Raw genomic sequence first — 22,636 nt, 5'->3', positions numbered from 1 at the left:
TGCATGCCTCTGTAGTGTGTGTGTGTGTGTGTGTGCACACGTCGTGTGTGTGTACATGCATGCCTCTGTAGTGTGTGTATGTGCACACGTCGTGTGTGTGTACATGCATGCCTCTGTAGTGTGTGTATGTGCACGCGTCGTGTGCGTGTACATGCATGCCTCTGTAGTGTGTGTATGTACACACGTCGTGTGCGTGTACATGCATGCCTCTGTAGTGTGTGTATGTGCACACGTCGTGTGTGTGTACATGCATGCCTCTGTAGTGTGTGTATGTGCACGCGTAGTGTGTGTGTACATGCATGCCTCTGTAGTGTGTGTATGTGCACGCGTAGTGTGTGTGTACATGCATGCCTCTGTAGTGTGTGTGTGCACACGTCGTGTGTGTGTACATGCATGCCTCTGTAGTGTGTGTATGTGCACGCGTCGTGTGTGTGTACATGCATGCCTCTGTAGTGTGTGTGTGTGTGTACATGCATGCCTCTGTCGTGTGTATGTGCACACGTCGTGTGCGTGTACATGCATCCCTCTGTCGTGTGTGTATGTGCACACGTTGTGTGTGTGTGTACATGCATGCCTCTGTAGTGTGTGTATGTGCACACGTCGTGTGTGTGTGTACATGCATGCCTCTGTAGTGTGTGTATGTGCACACGTCGTGTGTGTGTACATGCATGCCTCTGTAGTGTGTGTATGTGCACACGTCGTGTGTGTGTGTGTACATGCATGCCTCTGTAGTGTGTGTGTGTGCACGCGTCGTGTGTGTGTACATGCATGCCTCTGTAGTGTGTGTGTGTGTGTGTGTGTGTGTGCACGCGTCGTGTGCGTGTACATGCATGCCTCTGTCGTGTGTGTATGTACACACGTCGTGTGCGTGTACATGCATGCCTCTGTAGTGTGTGTATGTGCACACGTCGTGTGTGTGTACATGCATGCCTCTGTAGTGTGTGTATGTGCACGCGTAGTGTGTGTGTACATGCATGCCTCTGTAGTGTGTGTATGTGCACGCGTCGTGTGTGTGTACATGCATGCCTCTGTAGTGTGTGTGTGTGTGCACACGTCGTGTGTGTACATGCATGCCTCTGTAGTGTGTGTATGTGCACGCGTCGTGTGTGTGTACATGCATGCCTCTGTAGTGTGTGTGTGTGTACATGCATGCCTCTGTCGTGTGTGTATGTGCACACGTCGTGTGTGTGTACATGCATGCCTCTGTAGTGTGTGTATGTGCACACGTCGTGTGCGTGTACATGCATCCCTCTGTCGTGTGTGTATGTGCACACGTTGTGTGTGTGTGTGTGTGTACATGCATGCCTCTGTAGTGTGTGTATGTGCACACGTCGTGTGTGTGTGTACATGCATGCCTCTGTAGTGTGTGTATGTGCACGCGTCGTGTGTGTGTACATGCATGCCTCTGTAGTGTGTGTATGTGCACATGTCGTGTGTGTGTACATGCATGCCTCTGTAGTGTGTGTATGTGCACGCGTCGTGTGTGTGTACATGCATGCCTCTGTAGTGTGTGTATGTGCACGCGTAGTGTGTGTGTACATGCATGCCTCTGTAGTGTGTGTATGTGCACGCGTCGTGTGTGTGTACATGCATGCCTCTGTAGTGTGTGTGTGTGCACACGTCGTGTGTGTGTACATGCATGCCTCTGTAGTGTGTGTATGTGCACGCGTCGTGTGTGTGTACATGCATGCCTCTGTAGTGTGTGTGTGTGTACATGCATGCCTCTGTCGTGTGTGTATGTGCACACGTCGTGTGTGTGTACATGCATGCCTCTGTAGTGTGTGTATGTGCACACGTCGTGTGCGTGTACATGCATCCCTCTGTCGTGTGTGTATGTGCACACGTTGTGTGTGTGTGTGTGTACATGCATGCCTCTGTAGTGTGTGTATGTGCACACGTCGTGTGTGTGTGTACATGCATGCCTCTGTAGTGTGTGTATGTGCACGCGTCGTGTGTGTGTACATGCATGCCTCTGTAGTGTGTGTATGTGCACATGTCGTGTGTGTGTACATGCATGCCTCTGTAGTGTGTGTATGTGCACGCGTCGTGTGTGTGTACATGCATGCCTCTGTAGTGTGTGTATGTACACACGTCGTGTGTGTGTGTGTACATGCATGCCTCTGTAGTGTGTGTGTGTGTGTGTGTGTGTGTGTGTGTGTGTGTGTGTGTGTGTGTGTGTGTGTGTGTGTGCGCACGCGTCGTGTGTGTGTACATTCATGCCTCTGTAGTGTGTGTGTGTGTGTGTGTGTGTGTATGTGCACACGTCGTGTGTGTGTACATGCATGCCTCTGTAGTGTGTGTATGTGCACACGTCGTGTGTGTGTACATGCATGCCTCTGTAGTATGTGTATATGCACACGTCGTGTGTGTGTACATGCAAGCCTCTGTAGTGTGTGTGTGTGTGTGTGTGTGTGTGTGTGCACACGTCGTGTGTGTGTACATGCAGGCCTCTGTAGTGTGTGTATGTGCACGCGTCGTGTGTGTGTACATGCATGCCTCTGTAGTGTGTGTGTGTGCACACGTCATGTGTGTGTACATGCATGCCTCTGTAGTGTGTGTGTCTGTGTGCACGCGTCGTGTGTGTGTACATGCATGCCTCTGTCGTGTGTATGTGCACACGTCGTGTGTGTGTACATGCATGCCTCTGTAGTGTGTGTATGTACACACGTCGTGTGTGTGTACATGCATGCCTCTGTCGTGTGTGTATGTGCACACGTCGTGTGCGTGTACATGCATGCCTCTGTCGTGTGTGTATGTGCACACGTCGTGTGCGTGTACATGCATGCCTCTGTAGTGTGTGTATGTGCACACGTCGTGTGCGTGTACATGCATGCCTCTGTCGTGTGTGTATGTGCACACGTCGTGTGTGTGTACATGCATGCCTCTGTAGTGTGTGTATGTGCACACATCGTGTGTGTGTACATGCATGCCTCTGTAGTGTGTGTATATGCACACGTCGTGTGTGTGTACATGCATGCCTCTGTAGTGTGTGTGTGCACACGTCGTGTGTGTGTGTACATGCATGCCTCTGTAGTGTGTGTGTCTGCACACGTCGTGTGTGTGTGTACATGCATGCCTCTGTAGTGTGTGTGTGCACGCGTCGTGTGTGTGTACATGCATGCCTCTGTAGTGTGTGTATGTGCACACGTTGTGTGTGTGTACATGCATGCCTCTGTCGTGTGTGTATGTGCACACGTTGTGTGTGTGTACATGCATGCCTCTGTAGTGTGTGTATGTGCACACGTCGTGTGCGTGTACATGCATCCCTCTGTCGTGTGTGTATGTGCACACGTTGTGTGTGTGTACATGCATGCCTCTGTAGTGTGTGTATGTGCACACGTCGTGTGTGTGTGTGTACATGCATGCCTCTGTAGTGTGTGTATGTGCACACGTCGTGTGTGTGTACATGCATGCCTCTGTAGTGTGTGTATGTGCACGCGTCGTGTGTGTACATGCATGCCTCTGTAGTGTGTGTATGTACACACGTCGTGTGTGTGTACATGCATGCCTCTGTAGTGTGTGCATGTGCACGCGTCGTGTGTGTGTACATGCATGCCTCTGTAGTGTGTGTATGTGCACACGTCGTGTGTGTGTACATGCATGCCTCTGTAGTGTGTGTATGTGCACGCGTCGTGTGTGTGTACATGCATGCCTCTGTAGTGTGTGTGTGTGTGTGTGTGTGTGTGTGCACGCGTCGTGTGTGTGTACATGCATGCCTCTGTAGTGTGTGTGTGTGTGCACACGTCGTGTGTGTGTGTACATGCATGCCTCTGTAGTGTGTGTATGTGCACGCGTCGTGTGTGTGTGTACATGCATGCCTCTGTAGTGTGTGTGTGTGTGCACGCGTCGTGTGTGTGTACATGCATGCCTCTGTAGTGTGTGTATGTACACACGTCGTGTGCGTGTACATGCATGCCTCTGTAGTGTGTGTATGTGCACACGTCGTGTGTGTGTACATGCATGCCTCCGTAGTGTGTGTATGTGCACGCGTAGTGTGTGTGTACATGCATGCCTCTGTAGTGTGTGTATGTGCACGCGTAGTGTGTGTGTACATGCATGCCTCTGTAGTGTGTGTGTGTGCACACGTCGTGTGTGTGTACATGCATGCCTCTGTAGTGTGTGTATGTGCACGCGTCGTGTGTGTGTACATGCATGCCTCTGTAGTGTGTGTGTGTGTGTGTACATGCATGCCTCTGTCGTGTGTGTATGTGCACACGTCGTGTGCGTGTACATGCATCCCTCTGTCGTGTGTGTATGTGCACACGTTGTGTGTGTGTGTACATGCATGCCTCTGTAGTGTGTGTATGTGCACACGTCGTGTGTGTGTGTACATGCATGCCTCTGTAGTGTGTGTATGTGCACACGTCGTGTGTGTGTACATGCATGCCTCTGTAGTGTGTGTATGTGCACACGTCGTGTGTGTGTGTACATGCATGCCTCTGTAGTGTGTGTGTGTGCACGCGTCGTGTGTGTGTACATGCATGCCTCTGTAGTGTGTGTGTGTGTGTGTGTGTGCACGCGTCGTGTGCGTGTACATGCATGCCTCTGTCGTGTGTGTATGTACACACGTCGTGTGCGTGTACATGCATGCCTCTGTAGTGTGTGTATGTGCACACGTCGTGTGTGTGTACATGCATGCCTCTGTAGTGTGTGTATGTGCACGCGTAGTGTGTGTGTACATGCATGCCTCTGTAGTGTGTGTATGTGCACGCGTCGTGTGTGTACATGCATGCCTCTGTAGTGTGTGTGTGTGCACACGTCGTGTGTGTGTACATGCATGCCTCTGTAGTGTGTGTATGTGCACGCGTCGTGTGTGTGTACATGCATGCCTCTGTAGTGTGTGTGTGTGTACATGCATGCCTCTGTCGTGTGTGTATGTGCACACGCTGTGTGTGTGTACATGCATGCCTCTGTAGTGTGTGTATGTGCACACGTCGTGTGCGTGTACATGCATCCCTCTGTCGTGTGTGTATGTGCACACGTTGTGTGTGTGTGTGTACATGCATGCCTCTGTAGTGTGTGTATGTGCACACGTCGTGTGTGTGTGTACATGCATGCCTCTGTAGTGTGTGTATGTGCACGCGTCGTGTGTGTGTACATGCATGCCTCTGTAGTGTGTGTATGTGCACATGTCGTGTGTGTGTACATGCATGCCTCTGTAGTGTGTGTACATGCATGCCTCTGTAGTGTGTGTATGTGCACACGTCGTGTGTGTGTACATGCATGCCTCTGTAGTGTGTGTATGTGCACGCGTCGTGTGTGTGTACATGCATGCCTCTGTAGTGTGTGTGTGTGTGTGTGTGTGTGTGTGTGTGCACGCGTCGTGTGTGTGTACATGCATGCCTCTGTAGTGTGTGTGTGTGTGCACTCGTCGTGTGTGTGTGTACATGCATGCCTCTGTAGTGTGTGTATGTGCACGCGTCGTGTGTGTGTACATGCATGCCTCTGTAGTGTGTGTATGTGCACGCGTCGTGTGCGTGTACATGCATGCCTCTGTAGTGTGTGTATGTACACACGTCGTGTGCGTGTACATGCATGCCTCTGTAGTGTGTGTATGTGCACACGTCGTGTGTGTGTACATGCATGCCTCCGTAGTGTGTGTATGTGCACACGTAGTGTGTGTGTACATGCATGCCTCTGTAGTGTGTGTATGTGCACGCGTAGTGTGTGTGTACATGCATGCCTCTGTAGTGTGTGTGTGTGCACACGTCGTGTGTGTGTACATGCATGCCTCTGTAGTGTGTGTATGTGCACGCGTCGTGTGTGTGTACATGCATGCCTCTGTAGTGTGTGTGTGTGTGTACATGCATGCCTCTGTCGTGTGTGTATGTGCACACGTCGTGTGCGTGTACATGCATCCCTCTGTCGTGTGTGTATGTGCACACGTTGTGTGTGTGTGTACATGCATGCCTCTGTAGTGTGTGTATGTGCACACGTCGTGTGTGTGTGTACATGCATGCCTCTGTAGTGTGTGTATGTGCACACGTCGTGTGTGTGTACATGCATGCCTCTGTAGTGTGTGTATGTGCACACGTCGTGTGTGTGTGTACATGCATGCCTCTGTAGTGTGTGTGTGTGCACGCGTCGTGTGTGTGTACATGCATGCCTCTGTAGTGTGTGTGTGTGTGTGTGTGTGTGCACGCGTCGTGTGCGTGTACATGCATGCCTCTGTCGTGTGTGTATGTACACACGTCGTGTGCGTGTACATGCATGCCTCTGTAGTGTGTGTATGTGCACACGTCGTGTGTGTGTACATGCATGCCTCTGTAGTGTGTGTATGTGCACGCGTAGTGTGTGTGTACATGCATGCCTCTGTAGTGTGTGTATGTGCACGCGTCGTGTGTGTACATGCATGCCTCTGTAGTGTGTGTGTGTGCACACGTCGTGTGTGTGTACATGCATGCCTCTGTAGTGTGTGTATGTGCACGCGTCGTGTGTGTGTACATGCATGCCTCTGTAGTGTGTGTGTGTGTACATGCATGCCTCTGTCGTGTGTGTATGTGCACACGTCGTGTGTGTGTACATGCATGCCTCTGTAGTGTGTGTATGTGCACACGTCGTGTGCGTGTACATGCATCCCTCTGTCGTGTGTGTATGTGCACACGTTGTGTGTGTGTGTGTGTACATGCATGCCTCTGTAGTGTGTGTATGTGCACACGTCGTGTGTGTGTGTACATGCATGCCTCTGTAGTGTGTGTATGTGCACGCGTCGTGTGTGTGTACATGCATGCCTCTGTAGTGTGTGTATGTGCACATGTCGTGTGTGTGTACATGCATGCCTCTGTAGTGTGTGTATGTGCACGCGTCGTGTGTGTGTACATGCATGCCTCTGTAGTGTGTGTGTGTGTGTGTGTGTGTGTGTGTGTGTGTGCACGCGTCGTGTGTGTGTGTACATGCATGCCTCTGTAGTGTGTGTGTGTGTGTGTGCACTCGTCGTGTGTGTGTGTGTACATGCATGCCTCTGTAGTGTGTGTATGTGCACACGTCGTGTGTGTGTACATGCATGCCTCTGTAGTGTGTGTATGTGCACGCGTCGTGTGTGTGTACATGCATGCCTCTGTAGTGTGTGTATGTGCACGCGTCGTGTGTGTGTACATGCATGCCTCTGTAGTGTGTGTATGTGCACACGTCGTGTGTGTGTACATGCATGCCTCTGTAGTGTGTGTATGTACACACGTCGTGTGTGTGTGTGTGTACATGCATGCCTCTGTAGTGTGTGTGTGTGTGTGTGTGTGTGTGTGTGTGTGTGTGTGTGTGTGTGCACGCGTCGTGTGTGTGTACATGCATGCCTCTGTAGTGTGTGTGTGTGTGTGTGTGTGTGTGTGTGTGTGTGTGTGTGTGCACACGTCGTGTGTGTGTGTACATGCATCCCTCTGTAGTGTGTGTGTGTGTGTGTGTGTGTGTGTGTGTGTGTGTGTGTGTGTGTGTACACTGAAGTGTGTGTATGTGCAAGGGGAATGATAGTCAGTCGGAGTAAGACGGAGTACATGTGCGTAAATGAGAGGGAGGGTGGTGGTATGGTGCGGTTGCAATGAGTTGAGGTGGGGAAGGTTGATGAGTTTAAATACTTGGGATCAACTGTCCAAAGTAACGGAGAGTGTGGGAGAGAAGTGAAAAAGAGAGTGCAGGCAGGATGGAGTGGGTGGAGAAGAGTTGCAGGAGTGATTTGTGACAGAAGGGTAGCTGCAAGAGTGAAGGGGAAAGTATATAAGACGGTAGTGCGACCAGCTATGTTGTATGGTTTGGAGGCGGTGGCGCTAACAAAAAGACAGGAAGCGGAGTTGGAGGTGGCAGAGTTAAAGATGCTGCGATTCTCGTTGGGAGTGACGAGGATGGATAGGATAAGGAACGAGTATATTAGAGGGACAGCGCAGGTAGGACGGTTTGGAGACAAAGTGAGAGAGGCGAGATTGAGATGGTTTGGACATGTGCACAGGAGGGAAGGGGAGTATATCGGGAGAAGGATGTTGAAGATGGAGCCGCCAGGCAGGAGGAGAAGAGGAAGGCCAAAGAAGAGGTTCATGGATGCAGTGAGGGCGGACATGCGGGCGGTTGGAGTGTCAATGGAAGATGTGGAGGATAGAGCGAAATGGAGACGAATGATCCGTTGTGGCGACCCCTAACGGGAGCAGCCGAAAGAAGAAGAAGAAGATGAAGAAATCAAACTTGGATGACATCGTGATTGGAGTGAGGATTAGAGGAAGATGTATCAACAATCGAAAGTAGAATTATGATACCACTCTGTGTGTATAAAGTAAAGTTAACTTGATGAAACTGTTCAAACAGTGAAAGAAGGAAAGTGAAAAGGCTGGTCTTTATTTAAACCAAAAAACACTAAAATCTTGGATACTGTCCAACAGTCAAGATTTGACGTTACGTGTCCCACTTCACGACCTACCACGAAAATATCCCAATTTAACATGTGAAATGGACCAAAGTAGCGAGATACAGCGAAATATCGATTTTATTTTTCCTATCTCGAGCATGAAAAGTCGCTCAATACCATGATGGAGGATGGTATAAGTACCCAGCATGACCAAATCAATCTGCCACATAGTCTATTCCATACTAAATTTGTGAAGACCATCTTCAAGAAGTTCCCACTCAAATCACTGTATGTGGTCTGATATGAGCATCCTCAATTCTGAGGAGCAGACCACATACAGTGCTTTTCCTCATACTAGTACTGCACTACCATACAAGTAGCGAATCACTTGCCTCAGCTGAAGCTTTACGAAAAGCTGGATGTCCTGAAGACCGAGGCTGTTGACTTCCAGATGGTAGACACAGCCGATCTCCCCCAGGACCTGAGCATTGACACCTGGACAAAGCTGCGCGAGGTAACAGGAATCGGTTCTTCCCCGCCAACATAATCCACTTTTCTGATTCTGGTACGTGTGCCACTGTCTCTTTCTGCAAGGAATGTCGACAGTGAATGCTGCTTTCCTATGGTCCGGAGTATTGTTTCTGGGGACAGAAGCCACCTAGTGAGAAGGACAGTTGAATCTCTGCTGATGCTCAAAATAAACATTGGCATTGCTTACTTGGCTCAAAATCCTGCTGCAGAGCTTCTGAAGTTGAACAAAGCAGCTGGCCACAAATACAACAAGTAACATTGCAAAGATGTAGGGATGTTACCCCAAAAGGTCACAAGAAACGATCATGTGAGACCATCCCTACATCTTTCTTTGAATAATGGTTGTCCCGACTATACAAGCCACTAAGTGTGTGTGTGTGTGTGTGTGTGTGTGTGTGTGTGTGTGTGTGTGTGTGTGTGTGTGTGTGTGTGTGTGTGTGTGTGTGTGTGTGTGTGTGTGTGTGTGTGTGTGTTCAATATAACTGTCTTTTCTCGAGACAACCATTATTCAAAGACAGATGTCAGGATAGTTTCACATGATCATTTCATGTGAAACTAGAGGGGGAGCACTCGGGAGAGTGCAAAACCTCCGCCGCCAATACTGCTGGGTCACTCAAGTGAACCTTATATCTTATTCATTAAATATGATGTCAACAGTGCTTACAGTTATAGTTCTTTTCTCCATCATTTTTTTTTTGGGGGGGGTGGGGTGGAAATCACTTAAAACATGTAGAAATGCAAAAAAAAAAATTCAAATATTTTTTCAAAATGGCCGCCATAGCGGCCATATTGGATTTTGGACCCAGTCCAAAATCTAATGGCATGATCCTTGGACCAGACCTAATCCCCCCCACCAAGTTTCGTCAAAATCCGTCAAGGAGTTTTTCCGCAATACTGTTCACAAACAAACAAACGAACAGAAAGGGGTGAAAACAGTAACCTCCGATCTTCGATGGCGGAGGTTAACTATCCCAACCTTGTTTCATACTTTTTGGAGGAACATCCCTCGATCTGGGTAGACAGATCGAGAGAAAACTTCACACGTGTTCCCCAAGTCTTGGGTCTACAAGTTTGTTCAGGAATAATTGATAGGTCACATCGTTTGGCAGCCATATTGGATTGAAGAAAAATATTAAATAATGTTTTCTCTGGGACCGCTTAATCAATCAACATGAAACTTCAAATTTATGATCGAGTAGTAATAGGGAATATATGTTTTAAATTTCAACTTGATCGGACACATGGTCTGGCAGCCAGAATTATTTCATTTTTTGATCTGGGTTTTTTTTTTCTTTCATAAACGCTCACTTGGCTGTACCTGGATGGATTTGAGGGTAGAGCAGTGGCAGCTGAAATGCAAATTCTATCCAGGTTTTTTTTGGGGGGGTTTCTTCTGATTACTCCAGTGCAGCTCTTATCTGTACCAATTTGGTCTTCCATTTGATTTGAATTGAATTTATTTTAATCCCATTCTGAATTCAATTGAATAATCATTAAAAAAACGTCAGGGTCAGGTGTCTGATCAAAGCGGGGTTGCATTGAAGTGGGACGTCTTGGTACCCGGTCATCACTGCCAGCACTTCTAAAGTGGCAGCTCCAGTTGTCTTTTATTAATTATGTAACACACCAGTACACAAACACCACATAAAATACACCACACATAACGACACAAACACCACACAAAATAAGTTCTGCTGAGGGTCTGCAATCTCTGATTGCTCTTTCTAGTTTAAAATGTCGAGGAGAGGAATGGCTGTCAAAGAATGTGCGAATTGGGCAAATTAAAGCTTTTTTTCTGTTAGCAGTCGGAGCTCCTGCTCAGATCAATTCGGTTTTGATATAGCAATGAATTGCCAGATCATGGCAGGATAGCTGAGAGGTACACACGCTCGCTCTAAGCTGTCTCGCCTGGGTTTGACTCCCGACCCAGCTATAAACTGTAATCCTGGTGTTGCACAGGAAGGATTCATCAATGTGTGTGCCGTCTCTCGGATGGACATCAAATCGTGCGTCACATCTGCCAGAAACCTCCCTCCTCTCCCCCTCTGCACTCTTCACTCTCTCTGCCTGCTCTCACCCCTCTCCCTCTCTCATCCCTATCCCACTCCTCTCTCTCTCTCACACACTCACACACACTCTCTCTCTCTCTCTCACACATTCCTATCCCTCTCTCTCCCTCGCCCCTATCCCTCTCTCTCCCTCCCAGCCCTATCCCTCTCTCTCCCACCCCTCTCGCTCCCAGCCCTATCCCTCTCTCTCTCTCCTACCCTTCTCCCTCCCTTCCTTCCCTTCTCTCTCCATCCTCTATCCTTCCCCTCCCTCCTCTCTCCCTCTTTCTCCCCCCCCCCTTTCCCTATCTTAATATTCCCGTCACCGTAGCGACGGGTTGTATTTGCTCGTAATAATAATAATAATAATAATAATAATAATAATAAGTACAAGAATGACAAACGGGCGCTTTAGGGTCTCTCATTTTTTTGAGTTCAGCGATGATGTCCCAAAGCCTCATGAGTTATTGTAAAGGAAATTCTCAGCAGATGACTGGAAGGTACTGCAGGGGCCTCCATCTGGCCATCTCCCAGGCCCATCCCCATCTCCTTGAGATGCTGATCAACCTGCTGCAACCACGAGGCACGTGGTTGGCCCATTGGCCGCCTCCACTCACGAGGCTCCCTCGCTGAGAGAATCTGGTGAGCAGGATCAGCATCAGGAAAACGAGCCACATGTCCTTACAGCCGCAGCTGACAATCACGAACTATGCAGGTAACAAATCTCATTAGAGTCTCTCTCAGCAACCGCTCATTGGACACAAAGTCCGACCAGCGATAGCCAAGGATTCTCCAAAGAGACATGGCACCAAAGGAATTAAGTTTCCGTCTCAGATCCCTGGTCAGAGTCCAAGTCCCACATCCATAAATCAAGATTGGAAGCACCAAGGAGCTGAAGACTCAGACTTTCGTCCTCCCGCACAGGTACCAATAGCGCCACACTCCGTGATCCAGTGAATCCATGACTCCCCAGGCCCGATTCAGACGTCTGTTGACCTCTGGCTCACAGCCAGCAGAGACACGAATATCACTGCCAAGGTAAGTGAATCTCTCCGTAACCTCAACATGTTCACCACAAACAGGAACAGACAGGACAGCAGCATCCAAGATGTAATTGAAAGCCTGGATCTTAGTTTTCACCCAGGGAAGCCATAATCCCAGCAGATCCGACTCCTCATTCAGCAACTCGAGGACCCCCAAAAGGATATCTAAAGTCTCCGCAAAGATGACTGCATCATCTGCAAAATCAAGGTCCGAGATCTTGACATTCCCAAACGATGCACCGCAGCTTGATCTCTCCGACATCCTCCCTAAAATCCAGTCCATACAGGTGCTGAAAAGTGTGGGGACCAGTATACACCCCTGTCAAACTCCAGTAACAACTGGAAATAAGTCACAGATGGTATGACCACATCTTATAGCACTCTCAGTACCAGAGTATAGTTCAGACATCAGATCGATCAGTTTTGTTGGCACCCAATGAAGACCAACAATCCTCCAGAGGACATCCCGATTCACTGAATCAAACGCTTTGCAAAGATCAACATAGGCTGCAAGTAGCCCCTGCCAAAACTTTCGTCTGCATTCGGTGAGGACCCGAAGAGCAAAGATACAGTCAATCGTTGACCTCTTTGGTGTAAAGCCTGACTGCTCTGGACGCTGGTGCTCAAGCAGATGGAGAACCCTATCAAGAATTATTCGAGCAAAGACCTTGCCCGGCAGTGACAGCGGCGTCATCCCTCGGTAGTTGTTGCAGTCTTGGCGATCACCCTTCACTTTGGAAGAGGGGCCTTGTTGTCCCTCTCTTGAGTCAGTTGGGATGATGCCTGTGCTCCACGCTGAGCACAGAACTGCATGCAACGACACGAGTGCAGCATTTCCACCAGCCTTGAGAAGTTCAGCATGGATGCTACAGATCCCTGGAGCTTTACCCCCATTTCATCCGGCTCACTGCAGCCTGTGTTTCCACAAACAAAGGTGGACCACAGTTGATTTGAGGGTCAGCAATGGGGATTGTCACACACCTGATGTCCATCTCGACAGTTGGTGGATCGGCCTGGTACAACCGCTCAATGTAACCGGCCCAGTGAGCCTTCACTTCGGACTATTCTGTCAAGAGCCTACCACTCTCTGCTCTAACTGCAGTCGACTGAGGTACGGGATTGGAGGAACGCAATGCGTGAATTCCCCTGTAAGCAGGACGAGAATCACTTGAACACAGGTGATGCTCCACCCCCTCACAGATTCCTCGCACATAAGCCTCCTTGTCCACCCTGAGCGCACGTACAGTTTTATGCATCAGCTCCCTGAACAGCTCAGCTCTGCCATTCAGCCTGGCCCTGCGACTCTGGTCAATGGTATCCAGTGTCCCTTGAGAGACAAAGTTCTTCGCCCTCCGGTGAGTTCCAAGACATCCACCGGCAACATCAAGGACGGTGGTCTTGAAGCACTCCACAACTCTTCAGGATCCCTCAAAGCACCCAGACCCCCCAAATCTCTACTCAGCCTGTTTGCAAACTCCTCAGCTTCCCTCTCATCCTTGAGCTTGCCAACATCCAGCCGAGGCTGGGATGGTACCATTCTCCTGGATTTAAGGTGCAACTTAAGAGTTGCTACAACAAGCCGGTGGTCAGTATTGGGGAACTGAGCACTCTGGTAGACCCTGCCATTCTGGATCATCCTCTAGTGACCATCAACGAGCACATGGTCAATCTCCTTTGCCACACCGCCAGCGTTGGAATACCAAGTCCAGCGATGAGCTTGTGCACGCTGAAACCATGAACCAGCCATCCTAAGTCCATGACTTCTTGCAAAGTCAAGGAACTTAGTGCTATTCTGGTTCGCAGTTCCAGCTCAATGGAGACCAACACACGTCTCATAACCATCCCTCTCAGTTCCAGTCGATGCATTGAAATCCTCCAAGACAAAGTGTATCTCACCTGGGGCACTGAACAACCACAGACTCGAGCGTGGCAAAGAACGCGTCCTTCATGGTGAGATCACTCGCCTCAGTCGGAGCATAAACATAACCAGGGAAATGACACCCAAGGAGTGACGAATCCTTCGTCTCATAATACGCTCGTTGACCGGTGTTACCTCAATTATCATTGGAGTCAGCTTATTGGACACGGCTCCAGCAACTCCTTGGGCATGGTAACCATTAGAGCGACCAGACCAAGAGTAGATGTCACCACCCACCATGATCTCGCTGCAATCTGGTCTCCAAACCTCAGAGTGCTGCAATACTGAAGTCAAAATACTTGAGCTCAGATGATAACAGAGACAGGTGATCATCCTGTCTTAGAGACAGGACATTCCACGTACCCACCCGAACCGACCGCATCAGGTTAACCCAAGGAGACCGCCGTCTGGTGGACGACACCTCAGCACCACCTGACCCGGGAATGTTACCCCGTGGTTTCCCTCCTATCATCACGGATTGGGGGTCCCGAAGGCTTTGCACCAATCCCGTCATCTGGTGAGCTGCCCTGGGAAGGGAGGATGCATAGGAGGTACTCCCACGGAGTGGGTTTTCAGATTTTTTATGCTTCTGGAATGTTTTGCAGAATGAAGCGTTTTACTGTGGCCAGAGTTCAAATCCTGCCACCAACCTCCTAATAAGAAGTAACCCAACTGCAGGAGGACGTCTGCAGACACAGTCGGGCACTAGATATGGATGGCCGTTGGCTCACAAGGAGCTCCTCTGCCCTTTGACAGCTTTCGGTCTTCATTCTGCTGGGTGTCCATATCATACACCCTCCTCACCAAGAAACTTGTTGGGTGAGACGGTTTAGTCACCAACAACCCGACCATGGAACAGGTTAGTACAGGTTTACATGGTACCTGTGGCAAGTCGCAGATCTAGTCTGACCTGACCTGACAATTACAATGTGTACCTCTAATTTACATGACATCAATACATGAGATATCTTCTCATTTGAACTACAGTAAGTCATCGACTTATGACCTATGCGACTTACGACTGATTGACTTTACGACCACGCCCGCGACCGCGATATGTACTGTATGTCTGGCCACGACTGCTCCGCGTCTAGCAGCGCGGGTGTTGCCCAGCTGGGCATATGACAGTTTCCGCCCCAGCGCCCAGCAGTGCTAGCGTGTTAGCCTGGTCTCAGTACAGCGCAGTTTATCCGTATCTGTTTGTCTTAAAAGTTTTACTTCAAACCCCCAAGATGTCTACCAAGAGGAAATTATCTTTGTCTACTCCTCAACCTGCCAAGAAGGAAAGAAAGGCCATTGATCTTGCCACGAAAATGCAGGTGATCAAACAGTACGAAGGAGGAAAGAAAGTGAATGCGATCGCACATGATCTTAAGTTATCACACTCTACTGTGTCTGATTTTGAAAGATAAAGGATTCGTGAAGCTGTGAAAGGTTCTGCACCCATGCGATCGACAGCTATAACGACACAACGGACCGGGCCCATCCACGAAATGGAGAAATTGCTGCATGTTTGGATGGAAGATCAGATCCAAAAACGGACACCTTTAAGCCTTTTTACTGTGCAGACGAAGGCTAGAAGTCTATTTCAGACTTTGAAAGAGTGTGCCGGAGAAGACTACAGTCAAGAATTTGTAGCAAGTACTGGCTGGTTCAAAAGAATCAAGAAAAGATCTCAAATTCATAATGTTCGAGTGACTGGAGAAGCAGCGAGTGCAGATGAGGAAGGAGCTCGTAAGTTTGTTGAAAGTCTGGATGAAATAATTACGCAAGAGGGGTATCAAGCAGAGCAGATTTTCAATGTGGATGAGACGGGATTGTTTTGGAAACGGATGCCAACACACACTACTTACATCCACAAAGCCACAGCAAGGAAGCCACAGCAAGCCACAAGCCACAGCAAGGAAGCCACAAGCCACAGCAAGGAAGCCACAGCAAGCCACAAGCCACAGCAAGGAAGCCACAGCAAAGAAGCCACAGGAAGCCACAGCAAGGAAGCCACAGCAAAGAAAGCATAGCAAAGAAAGCACAATAAGCCACAGCAAAGAAAGCACAGCGAAGAAAGCACAATAAGCCACAGCAAAGAAAGCACAGCAAAGAAAGCACAACAAGCCACAGCAAAGAAAGCACAGCAAGCCACAAGCCACAAGCCAGAGCAAGGGAGCCACAGCAAGGCACAAGCCACAAGCCACAGAAAGCGCTTATCTGCCGTTAGGGGTTTCGTAATCGCAGTATCACAGGTTCGTTTGATGTCGTACGCAGATATAGACACAAGGAGTAGTGCTCATGCAGAAGCCTTCAGCCATATATTAATTCCCACAAAAGCTCCGAAAAGCTCCGTGAAACTGAAAGGGAATGATGTTGTTTAGTGACAACAATACTTCAGAAATGCATTACAGTTCCACTATAAATCAAATACAATCAATCAACCGAACAGGAAACAGACCTCAAATGGCGGTGAAATATGTTATGCAATTGGCACGAATGTACGTGACGTGCAATGAGATTACGTGAAAACGCGTACAAAATACATTCCAATCTTTCTTACTCCATGAAGTCTTATAATCAGCTACATAGGTCATAGAGAGATCTACTGACCACTTGAATCCCCATTAACGAGTCACGCTTGTCGTAGGTAAAACATAGAATGGGCCTGGTCACACTGATGGCCTCGTGGCTCAATATGAACCTCGCAACACAGTATAAGCTTCACAACACGATGTAAGCTTCACAGAGTGATATAAGCTTGCAGCAGCTGTAAGCTTCGCAGAGTGCCGAAGCTTTTGGCTTCCCAGAATTCATCTGCATCCGTTCTGAGCTGCGCCTAGAACCTTCGCTCCAAGCTCTGCCCAGAACATCCGCTCAGAACGGTAATGGTATTGTAAATCTTGACTGAGGCCTTAGTTATTTTATAACTTGGTTTACACAGTTCTTCAGCTGAAATGTAGGGTCGGTCGGTCGAAATATGAATATAATTTAAATTTTTAGAAATTATATATTTTTATGATTTGTTTTCGGATGTTCCATGGAAAAGACAAGGGTAGGTGGGGGGGAAATAAATATAAATCCTGGACCAGGAGGATCGAAGAAAACATTGAAGATGGAAGAGCATTCAAATGCAGGATGCCCATGTTCACCGTATCATCTGATGTGAAAAACAATAAAGGAGGATTAAAACTTGTTTTTACAATATAGTCTGGCATGTTTTTCTTATAGAAACTTGTTGGATCATCAAACAAATGGAAACAATGCTCATCCCTGCTGCTGCACTGAATTGATGCAATCGTTCGGCCAGAATATTCGTCGTCAAGATGTTGCGTGATTAAATCACCAATACAGTCACTCGAATTGATACCGCTGACATACTTCTTAACAATCACCTTGGCCCTAGAAACCACAGTCAATCTGAACCACCCTGGCCACTGCTCAGACGCCATGAACGAAGACTACTGCGGAGTTTGGTTAAAGATGACTCGGCATTTTGGCGCACGCGCAAAATTATATTTTGAAAATAAATGCCGACGTTTACATTTCGGGGTTTGAAACTTTTGTACCTTCGGTGGAAAATTTATAAATATGAAAGGCTAAAAATGTGTTTTATATTTGTATTTCATTTCGGCAAATATACCATCAGCGGATCTGTAAACCAAGTTATAAAATAACTAAGGCCTAACTGACAAATTTCATGACTGACATTACGGGCTTGTTCTTGTCACCAAACCAACTCATCCACCAAGTTTCGTCCGAATCTGTCCATAACTTTTTTTTAGATCTCCTGATACACGTCGTTTTTGGCCCGATCTCTCAATGGTGAAGAATCACTTCAAAAAAAATTCTCGGATCCAGATCCGGATTCGGATGTTCACCAAAATCTAATCATTTCATCCTTGACACACACCTCAGCTCTCCACCAAATTCGTCCACAACTTTTTGAGATATTTTGTTCACAAACAAATAAACATTCAGGGGTGAAAACATAACCTCCTTTACCTTCGGTGGTGGAGGTAACAACACAATGACAACAAGCTATCTTTAATGTGTCAGTGTGTATGGGCCCTGTCACACCTTGACGTTTTAGCCAGCAATGGCAACGTATAAAAATGTATGTAAAACGTTGGCGTACGCTGAAGTTTTGAGATTTTTTTTAAGTTTTGGTCGTATTCATAACGTGTTGGTCGTATGCATAACATATTAGTAACGGGCACAGAACGTTTCGTTGTGTTAAAGATAACTTATACCAACGAATGCTTAGCCTGTTGTCGGCGTTCACAATTTATGCCCAACGATAGTTTAACTTACGCATAGCGCGCTGCACGTATCGCCGACGAACTCGTGGCGTAGCCTGTTAAAAACCTGCCGCACGCCGATTTAAATCATAACCGCCTGAAAATTGGAAGTGTCAACATCGCAGTCACACCTTGACGATTTAGCCAGCGTATGCCGACCTATGAAAAATGTGTCTAAAACGCTGGCACACGTCGAATACGGTATGGGTAAGTTGTGTATACGTTAGGAGCACGATGAAAAACAATGAAGTGCGCTGTCACATTCCGTGGTACGTCTATTACGTCGTGAAATTTCAAGCATGCTGAAAATTTTACGACGTACTCGACGTATGGCTCACACGTTCTGCATACGCTGGCATAAGTTCTCTGCACGCTCCGCGATCGTTGACACACGTCGGACACACGTTACTTGTAAGTTACTCATAGGTTGAAACACGTCGACATAATTTCTTAGCATACCCGAAACTTAATTTTTAACCTATGAGTAACGTGCTTTGAACCCATGAGTAGCGTGCTTTGAACCTATGTGTTACGTATCTCTAATGCACATTGTCGTATGTAGACGAATTTGATTGACGTTTTCCAGACGACCACAGAACTTACTGAACGTGTTTCTAACTTACATCTACCGTATAATGGCGATTTGGCAGCGTTTAGGGGAATTGGTATATACAAATGGGCTTCACAAGAGGAACCCGTCAGTGTTCCAGACTCCATGTTGAGTAGATGTCAATGTCAGTAGTATCAGTAGTAGTAGTAGTAGTAGTAGGTGAGCGTGTCAGTAGTAGTAGTAGGTGAGCGTGTCAGTAGTAGTAGTAGGTGAGCATGTCAGTAATAGTAGTAGTAGGTGAGCGTGTCAGTAGTAGTAGTAGTAGTAGTAGGTGAGCGTGTCAGTAGTAGTAGTAGTAGTAGTAGTAGTAGTAGTAGGTGAGCGTGTCAGTAGTAGTAGGTGAGCATGTCAGTAGTAGTAGTAGTAGGTGAGCGTGTCAATAGTAGTAGTAGTAGGTGAGCGTGTAAGTAGTAGTAGTATTGGTAGTGGTAGTAGTAGGTGAGCGTGTCAGTAGTAGTAGAAGTAGTAGTAGTCGGTGAGTGTGTCAGTAGTAGTAGTAGTAGTAGTAGCAGTAGTATTGGTAGTAGTAGTAGTGGTAGTAGTAGTAGGTCCATGTCAGTAGTAGTAGGTGAGCATGATGGGGAGGGTGTGGATGATGATGGATCCTCGGTGCATCCACGAATAGGAGACTACTTTGCACCATTGTTCAACTAATTTTTTTTTCTCATTCCCACGATGAACTATTTTTTGTTTCAGTTTTAAAAGTATTCAAAACGACTTGGACAAATGCATAATGTACTTGTAATGAACACATAACGCTTCGATAACTTGTACATAAGTTATACCAACGATTGATTAGCGTGTTTTAGGCGTCCACAACCTATGCCCAACGATAGTCTAACGTATGCATAGCGTGGTAGCGTATCGTCGACGATTACGTGAGGTTTTCTAATCATAGGCTGCAACTTCACTTTTAATAAATGGCTGTCACTCGCCTATTGTTTTTGGACGCTGGTGCCTGTCAATTGAAATCGTTTCCATTGAACGAGTTAAATCGCTTCCACTGGACTATTGAAATGATTTAATAATAATCCTTGGTTATCCTTGGACACACTCTGACTAGCAGCTCGTCGAACATCGCTGGGGGCATTCGCAGGAAGTTGATGAAGGATGCATGGTCCTCGTTCCGGAGTTCCACCATGAGCTGGTCATACATGCCGTAATGGCATCGCCTCCCGATCCATGGTCTGACCCAGTTCCTTCTCCTCCGTTCACGTCTTCTTCTCCCGGCTCTATTGGCAAACAACTGGTGCAGTGTCAACTCGATGAGGTCATGTTGATGTTCGAGGACAGGTAGGTATTGTCGTCTCAGCCTTGCCGTATCCTCCATCTCTCGGAATGACATGGACATGTACTCACCACGAAGTCTAAAAAAAAGACGGGTTCCTCCTGTGAACCCCATTTTTATATACCAATTCCCCTAATCGCTGCCAAATCGCCATTATACAGTATCTGTAAGTTAGAAACGCGTTCATTAAGTTCTGTTGTCGTCCTGAAGACGTCAAATATGTCTACGTCTTTTTCAAGTAACGTGTTGCAAAGTGTGAACAACGTTCGTGTAGCGTGCTTACAAAACGTTACTCATTGGTTAGAAATAAGTTTCGGGTCCGCTAAACATTACCTCGACGTGTTTCGACTTATGAGTAACTTACAAGTAACGTGTCGACGTGTGTCAACGATTGCATAACGTGCCGACGACTTATGGCCAGCGTAGCGGAACGTGTGTGTCATCCGCCGGCATACGTCGTAAAATTTCAAGCATGCAAAAATATGAAGTCAACCCAAAAGTACAACGTTTAAAGCCAGCGTACTACGACTTATGGCAGTGTTCTTCAGCGTGCCCTTAATGTATACAAAGCGTACCAATAACGTATTCGACGTGTACCAGCGTTTTAGACAAATTTTTCATAAATCGGCATACGCTGGCGAAATCGTCAAGGTTGTGACAGCGGCTTAAAAGAAGGTCAGGACAGGCTATGCCGCTATGAGAACCAGGGGTATATCCAGATCATCTTCTGGAAGACCGTCACATTTCCCAGTGCCGTCTTACAACATGATTTTAATTAATTACTGTAAATGGTCAAATTTTGGAACAAATTATCAACTAAAAGTGTTGCAAAATAGTCCAAAAAAAAAGAAACAACTGAGAATGCACGAGAGAGTAACTAAAACCCGAGCTTTCAGGGCCATAAGGCGGGCCAGGAAACCTCACTTGTGAAAAAGTGTGATGTGATAAAGCACGGCTCGTGATAAAGCGCTCGCCCATCCTGCCCAGCCACAGCTCAAAGATTGGACAGTCTGATCTTATAAAGTGAAAGAGATGATTGATGTGTTCAGATTGGGAGACGATCATGTCGAAATATTGGAAAGTTTCTTCTTCCTGGGTTCCAAAATTGGAGTGAATGGAGAAGGTGGAGGGGAAGTGAATAGACGGTTAGCATTAAGGAGAACAGCAATGTCAGGATTGACAAAGATCTGCAAAGACAAATATGTGGCAACACAAACCAAGAGGAGGGTGGTGAATGAGCTGGTATTTCCAGTTGTAATGTATGTATGTATGTGCGTCATGGACAGTGAAAAAGAAAGGAAGAAGATTTGAGAGTTTTTTTTTTTAATGTGGTGTTGGAGATGAATGTGAAAAATTCCATGGACTGCGATAAAAACAAACAAATCAGGTTTTGAAGAAATAAGACCACCATGTTTGGTAACGCCGATACTCAAACAGAAACTGCAAACTTTGGATGCATCATGCATGCAGAAAACGAGTCTGAAGAAAACAGCCATGCTGGGCATGGTTGAGGGAAGAAAAGGAAGAGGCAGACCATTTATGTGCCGGATGGATGGGGTGAAGGCTGTAATCAAGCTCTCTCTGTTCGAGCTTCAGGAAGCAGTGCAGGATCAGGATGTTCGGAGAAATCTGATCACGATTGTCACCAGAAGTCAGGCACGACTTGACGGAACTAGATAACTCGATAATCTCTTCATTTTCTTAATTTTTCAAGGGTCACTGGAATCTGAAAAATCAGGACATGTCAGCCCTTAAATTCAAGTAGTTTCCTGTACAAACTGAATAGCAATTACCAGAGCACAACGGCTTTCCTCACTGTGAGGTTCTCCTCAATATCACTTCTCAAGCTGTCACAATGTGACGCAAAGCCGTACCTCAATGAAGATAACAACCCACAAAGACCAAGCACAATGCTGCAGACAAGTGGAAACAAATCCTGTTGGTACTCTAATAGATATGTGCTCCTCACCCATCTCCAATACCCACAGGATGACCCTGTGGACTCGACTCGTGCTAACGAAGTAGAAATCGCCAGAGCTTGACGTGGTTAGTGCCCCCAAGGCAAAAGCAATGGAATAACCGAACTTTACTTCCAATCATCAGTCCATCCATCTTGCCTGTATCGAGTCTAACAACAAGGTTATAAATTACAACTTTTTTTTCTGTCAAGATATTTCTATTCTATCTTAGTTGTTTTATTGGTATAGATTTATGTTTGTTTGTTTATTTCTCTGCAGGTATGATGGCCCGACGTCCTCCAAGGTCTGCTCTGCTTGACCTTGCTTGGATGGTTCTTGGTCTTTTCTTTGTGTTGCTGGACCTTTTCCTTGACCTGTGGGTCACATATTCCCTTCTTATTGAACGCAAATATCTCCTGGCACAAGGGTACATTTGCTTACTAATCATCTCATCCACCACACAACAACTGTTCAGCTTTTGTTGGGTCTTGGATGACAAGAAGGGTGGCCCCGTTCCTTGGTACATACTGGTCATCCATCTTCTACACTTGGGTCTCATTTGGAGGTGAGTGGTTTTAATTTGTTCTTTTTTTTCTTGTTTTTTTTTTTCCTCTTATCCATTCTTCTC

At 47.2% G+C, this 22,636-nt stretch overlaps 1 protein-coding gene across 3 annotated transcripts in view; it reads left to right on the top strand.

Moving 5' to 3' along the window:
- Positions 1-22,636, top strand: part of LOC147034798 (XK-related protein 8-like) — a 37,599-nt gene that overhangs the window by 5,789 nt on the left and 9,174 nt on the right. The window contains exons 2-3 of one of the 3 annotated variants that reach the window (XM_085889216.1): positions 22,039-22,189; positions 22,288-22,573. In XM_085889216.1, coding sequence (XP_085745342.1) covers positions 22,290-22,573 — 284 coding nt within the window. In that variant the 5' untranslated portion in view covers positions 22,039-22,189; positions 22,288-22,289. Of the gene's footprint in view, positions 1-20,253; positions 22,190-22,287; positions 22,574-22,636 lie in introns of those variants that run through there. The other 2 variants (XM_085889226.1, XM_085889209.1) reach the window with 2 other exon arrangements.

This window comes from Eptatretus burgeri, chromosome 1 (assembly GCF_056783735.1).
Source record: "Eptatretus burgeri isolate ZD-2024b chromosome 1, Ebu_testis_v1, whole genome shotgun sequence".
In the NCBI taxonomy this organism is placed as follows: Eukaryota; Metazoa; Chordata; class Myxini; order Myxiniformes; family Myxinidae; genus Eptatretus; species Eptatretus burgeri.
Note: the sequence above shows the minus strand (reverse complement) of the source record. Positions and strands in the feature narration are given on the sequence as shown.